This window comes from Hippocampus comes, unplaced genomic scaffold, assembly GCF_001891065.2.
Source record: "Hippocampus comes isolate QL1 unplaced genomic scaffold, H_comes_QL1_v1.1 scaffold91, whole genome shotgun sequence".
NCBI classification, from domain to species: domain Eukaryota; kingdom Metazoa; phylum Chordata; class Actinopteri; order Syngnathiformes; family Syngnathidae; genus Hippocampus; species Hippocampus comes.
Window position 1 is genome coordinate 1,447,056 of NW_017805034.1, and position 6,382 is coordinate 1,453,437.

Here is a 6,382-nt window from a genome sequence, read left to right on the forward strand (position 1 = left end):
TCCGCGGCGCCATCCCTCCCACCACAGGATGGAGTTTAACTGTTCCCTTCAATCTCCTCTGCTGTCAATTTTAATTAGACTCCACCTGGACTGCTCCTTCTGTACGCGTGCTGCTGAGAATTGTAACTTTTATAGTTTATAACTCCCCTTTTTTTTAATGCAGCGGTGGGTTTTGTACTAATGATATGTTGTGTGACTGCGCGTTTCCGTGTGTGTGTGTGTGTGTGTGTGTGTGTGTGTGTGTGTGTGTGTGTGTGTGTGTGTGTGTGTGTGTGTGTGTGTTTTACAGGTGGCCGAGATGCACGGAGAGTTGATCGAGTTTAATGAGCGCCTATATCGCACCCTCATGGCCAAGGACCACCTCATCGGGCAGATGAGACAGGAACTTATTGAGCTGAGAGGACCGGTGAGTTCATCACAACACACAGATGTCCTCGCAGCCGCTCATTTTCTTTCCCTAAGACCCATCCTCCCGTTTCCATTCTCGACTCGGCCGCTCTGTCATTCGGAATTAATATTTTCCTACGAGCCAGGAGGTCGGATTGCTTTCTACTTTGCATGTCCGGTCTTGTTGGTGGAGCGTAACGACGGAGGAACCATACAGTGGAAAGGCCTTAGCATCGCGCAGCACGGTGTTGACCATTCGTTGTGTATGTCGTCGCTGTCTGGCAGAACCCCTTATGTCTAAATATAGTCAAATTATTATTTTTTTCCCCTCCACATATTGACGCTAAAGTTCTGGCAATACTTTGACTATTATTTTTATTCAGTATTAACCAATATCAGGGCGGCCTGGTGGTCCAGTGGTTAGCGCGTCGACCTCACCTCAATCTCAGCTCCGACCTTCCAGTGTGGAGTTTGCATGTTCTCCCCAGGAGGCCTGCGTGGGTTTTCTCCGGGTGCTCCGGTCAGCTGATTGGTTTATTCTTCACATCGCTCATGGCTCAAGACATTTCAGAATGGGTTTGTGACCATGAACCTGGGACAGGCGTTTGCTTTTGTGACGTATTGAAATTACTTTTTTTTCACAGTGGGGTGCTCGGCATGGCCACAGGCTTTGAATTTGAAGCGCACGGCTGCCGCTGGCTCCGTGCTTGGACTAGTTTAAGCAACGACTACTTCATGAACTTGTGATTTTTTTTTTTTTTTATTGAGCATATGAGATTAGCGCTTCATCTATTTTTTTGGTTGGTGTTGTGTTGATGTGAATGGGCACGTGCTGGCAATATAAAGTACAATACAGCTTTGAACGATGCGATGGCTTGGAATTCAAGCAAGCTGGTGTTGTTTTTTTGAGTTTCCGAAAAGTGGTCCAAGGATTCCGCCTGACAACACCGATGTGCTGCTGCTAATACCCAATGATTCCCAGAGGGCCTTGGCAGTCCCTGGTGCGTTCGGCTTAATTCAGTGAAGCTCTTTCCTGGTACTCAGCGATTGTCCCCGTGTCAAAAACTTCAAATTGAAAGCATTTTAGTTTGTCACACGTGTTCAGACAAAGTTGCTGTCAATATTTTTTTTCCTCAACGTAACACATTATTTTTTTTCTTCCCCAGGATAGTGCACGTAAACACCACATGACACTAACATCTGTTTACACGTAGAGCCCCCCCCCCCCCCCCCCCCACACACACACCATCTGTTATGTGAGATGATGCAATACCGCTAAAGTGAGTCAAAGGTAAACGAAGGTGAGCCCTCGTATCTTTTAACGCCACCTTTTCCTCGCCGGTCTCTTCAGTGGGCGTGTACAGTTTGGTGTATGTGTGTAAGCCTTTTGACACTCATGTTCTTACAGCGCCATGCTGAGCAGCTTCAAAGTACTCAGGCCATGGTCAGGACCTTTACACATTTCCCGTCACCTTCCAATCTACTGCGCGTGTGGTGTGTGTGTGTGTGTGTGTGTGTGTGTGTGTGTGTGTGTGTGTGTGTGTGTGTGTGTGTGTGTGTGTGTGTGTGTGCTGGGGTCTCCGCTTTAGGTGATTGGGAGGGCGAGATGACACACTTTTTACACAGACAATCACCCAAACCGCCAACATCTGGATTCGGTCATGTGGTGCCTCAAGGGATCGCTGGAAAGACTGATGTAAATCAGCAGAGGGTTGATAGATTCCCGCACAATCTGTCCAACGGACACAATCGCATAGAGGGTTGGCATATTGGGATAAGAACTGCTTCCCGACACGACGACATCCATAAATGTTCCAACATTTCATGTTTATGTGTTCGCGTGTGAGCTCTTGAAGTGTAAACTTGTGCCGGAAATGCATAATGAGTCACCTATTTTTTTTTTTTTTTACGGTAATGCATAATGAGCCACCTATTTTTTTTTTGTATTTTTTTTTTCTTGGATATTTAGGTCCCAGGGGATTTGAGTCAGACGTCAGACGATCCCAGCCTCTCCGATTTTGAAACGTAAGAATTGCCCACTGATTTCTTGGGTTAAGGAAGGATTGACAAACTTGGTATCATCCAACCGGATTAACATTGCTGTCATTAATGCTGTGTACCCATTTTTCAGGGAATGTATTTTCCAACACTGATTTCTAGGGTTAAGGAAGGATTGACAAACTTTTGGTATCATCCAACCGGATTAACATTGCTGTCATTAATGCTGTGTACCCATTTTTCAGGGAATGTATTTTCCACACTCATCCAAATTAAGTGATCTGTATGGAGACACTCGCACGCACTCACTGGTGCCATACGACACGAATAGGGCCCGCCTCTTAAAGACACACACACTTCAAAACATACAGAATCCATTTTAGGCTTGCAATAAATTTTTTATTCGTGTGAGTGTTCAAATATGTTTCCAAACTTTTAAAGACATTTGAATGGGCTCACTCACTGCATACGGAAATGTTCACAAAATGAACACGTACGATATGAAATCTTGATTTCTTTCGGCGAATATTTGACGGCTATTTTTTGTGACGTGAATACAAGCGGATCCATTGCAATGCGGCGAAGACGAAATACATGAAAAATCGAAATCCAGTCATTGTTTATCCTGTGGTCACTATCTGACAAAATGTACAATCCCCTGGCCTCATCGTGAGGCTTGCCCGATCCATTTCGACCAACCACAAAGATGACCCGATGTTTTTTTATTTATTCATTCATTTATTTCTTGTCATCTCTCTCAATATATCCGAACGACCCCCATCTAAGCACGCTTTGATACACGATCACATGCCGCGCTCCGCTTCCTTCATCACTCTGAGCTTCAACGTGCCAGAGCTCACCAAGTGTAGCGCAACGACACAGCGTTGATGGTGATGATTATGACTATGATGATGGACGTAAAAAGGCCATCGCGGTGAAGCCTTGCCTGTTTGTTTTTGTCCCCAAAGGGCCCATCGCGCTCTCATCAACGTGTGGATCCCTTCTGTGTTCCTACAGGGCAGAGCTGCAAACGCCTACCACGTCTATCAGGTAAATCGTTTGCGAGCGCACGTGATTAAATTACGTGAGACATCCAAAGGCGGCAGAAAAATATTTGGTAATATTGTGAATGGATAAGTTTAGAAATCCAACTGCGGTATGTTTACCTGTACATGGTACATATGACGTCATGTCCTGACATTGCCGTTAATTTAAAACCATCATAAATGTGTCATGCTGAGAGTCCCTTCGCTGTCTTGGTTTCGTTGGTCCATTGGTCTCGAAAATGCCAATTTTTGGGCTGACTGGAACAGTTTCAAGAATGAAATCCAGTAAAGAGCCATATGAAATGAAAAAGTAGTCTGCCTTTATAAGAATTATAAGATTCAGTTTTGCGCTTTGATCAATTATTAGTTTCACAATATCATGTTTGTGACGTTAGGCCGGTGGTTCTTCCATGCATACGGGGAAAAAACAAAACACGTTTCGTATGACATAGTGCAATATGACATAAACTTAATAGTAATCATTTCTTTGTTCATTTTTTTTTCCCCCAAATTGAACATAATTTTCTTTCCAATGGACGAATTTTGAATGCAGGGACAGCGGTTACGACTGTGGACAGCTTATGTTGTCAGGTTATAGGGTGCATGAAGGTGACTTCCTGTTGTGACTTCCTGTTGTCCAGGGTCATCTCTTAAACCACCCATGCATGTTACAGGCATTTGCTTTGACGTCACCAGAAATAACCATCCATGCAATCATTGTTTTCTCCAGTTGGATAAAAACATATGTGGATAAAATTATATTAGACGGGGCTTTGGCATGAGCAGAGAAATAATGACTAGGTGAGATTTTAGAGAATAACAGAGGATCGGCAACCAGTCCTGGGTGTACCCCGGCTCTTATCTGGACTCAGTTTAGATTGGCTCTTGCTCACCTGCGAGGACAAGCGGGCGAGAAATATCTCATGCTGACAGAATCAATTGCTTTGCATTGTTTTGTTCAATCCGTTTTGCTGTCATGTGCCACAACTTGCAAACGTTGATATTTTCCCTTCTTGAAATGCATTGTCTCAAACACAATGGAGCGAAAGGAAATGGCAAATAATTGCCTCTTTTTCGATCAGGCTAACCATGACTGAGGAAATGTTGATCATGACAGCTGCGTTTTTGGTCGGCTTGCCTTTCCTGTCACCTTTTTCAAGACAAGAAAAAAAAAATTCCTTTGCAGCCCTCCGTTCCAAAAATTCTCTTCACCCTTTCACCTCCAATCACTTGTACGATAATGCCTTTTTACGACTCGGCACTTAGACCCGGTGACTTACGGATAACTTTCGAACAAATTCAAGGAAGTTCAACTTGGAGAATTGTCTCTAAGCTGCTGCTTCTTCTTGGCTTTGTCCAGTTATCCTTCAACTTTTACCGTGTCTTTCACATTCACAAGGTATTAAACTTGAACGCACACACACACACACACACACACACACACACACGCTCAGCTGCGCATACTCACACACACGGAATTGCCAGGAGGTACAAATGTAATGCTAGCCAGGCGAAACCATTGAGGACAGGAAAAGACAGGTGACACATCCTGAGCGCTAACTGAACATCAGGGACGGCTTGCTACCGAGCTCAGCCCGGCTCAGTTTATACATAATTGATGTAAATTCACATCTTGAGCGGAGAGCTGTCTGACACATTTTTTCGCACCCTAAATTGTATCCGTCTTCACATCAAGTACAAACGCGCAACTCCCAGCATATGACATATGAGCAGTCCCACACAAATTCGGACAATTTGCAGGCAGATAGTGGTAAACACGGCTATTCGTTTATTTTTGTCAAAACCTTACGTACCGTATTTTCCGCACGATCAGGCACATCTCAAAGCATTTTCTCAAAAGCCGACTGTGTGTCTTATAATCCGATGCGCCTCACATATGGATCAATATTCTCATTTCTTGGACATAGTATTTTAAATGTTCTGTAAAGCGCTTTTTTTACTGCTGCAGCGGTTGTGAAAGCGATGTATAAAAAAAGCTGAATTGTGTTGTATTCCCTTTAGCGTAGCTCCATCGACTGGATGCATGATGCAACCGCAGCCACTATTATAGCTTTTATTCAATGCGCCATATAATGCGGTGCGCCCTATGTGTGAAAATAGTTCTAAAATTGGCCATTCACTGAAGGTTTGCCTTATAATCCGAATCGCCTTATCGTGCGGAAAATACGGTATATGTATGCTGAAATAGATTCAGAAGTGACCCTCTTTTTTTGCACTTTATTCTTGGTACAATTTGCAATGGACAGCAACTCACATTTTGTGCTCCGGTGCAGTGCAGGAAAAGCGACTTGTTTCCTGCCGTTTGGCAGGTCATTTATTCAGTGGGAATTTGAGGTGGGTGCCATTGTCATGCTTTAAAAGCTGACGTATCCAGAATTCAAGAATTCATCCCGATTTTAAAAGTTGCACCAACCCGAAAAGAAAGTACTCATTGAGGTGTGAGTGTTTGACACGGTTTACGCTTGTCGGCCCTGACACATCCCACACCATCGGACAGGGCTACAGCAAAGTTGCCCCTCAGCTGAAAATTTTGTGGCGCAAGTAAAAAATTCAGGGACGCACACTGTAAATCGACTTGTGTCAATATTCGCATGAAACACATACTGGTTGAAAAAATCCTGACCATTGTGTGTGTTGCGCTGATTTCCTCTTATTGGCCTCTTCCCGGGCTGGTCTCAGGGCGGCTGCTGTCCAGCTCTTGAGCCCAATAGAAAGTTCAGCCCATCTGGTGCATTGGAAACTTTCCTTCCCAGAGCTATATTCGTCTAATGGCTCCCCCTGGAAAGGGCTTTTGTTCTTCGACAGCCTAATGGATGGCCAAGGTTACTGGAGTCATTGTTGTTAAGGTGAGGTAGTTGTCGTGATTGAACGCCCCGGTCGACTGTTTAAAGGACTGGCGAGTATCATAAGGGCGCTTTTTAAACTCCCCC

The 6,382-nt window shown here is 44.3% G+C and overlaps 1 protein-coding gene across 1 annotated transcript in view; it reads left to right on the top strand.

The window, feature by feature from the left end:
• The window catches only part of snx29 (sorting nexin 29), a 121,040-nt gene that overhangs the window by 76,954 nt on the left and 37,704 nt on the right, over nucleotides 1-6,382 (top strand). The window contains exons 16-18 of the mRNA XM_019863575.1: nucleotides 290-406; nucleotides 2,357-2,412; nucleotides 3,354-3,435. Of these exons, the coding sequence (XP_019719134.1) occupies nucleotides 290-406; nucleotides 2,357-2,412; nucleotides 3,354-3,435 (255 nt within the window). The remainder of the gene's footprint in view (nucleotides 1-289; nucleotides 407-2,356; nucleotides 2,413-3,353; nucleotides 3,436-6,382) is intronic.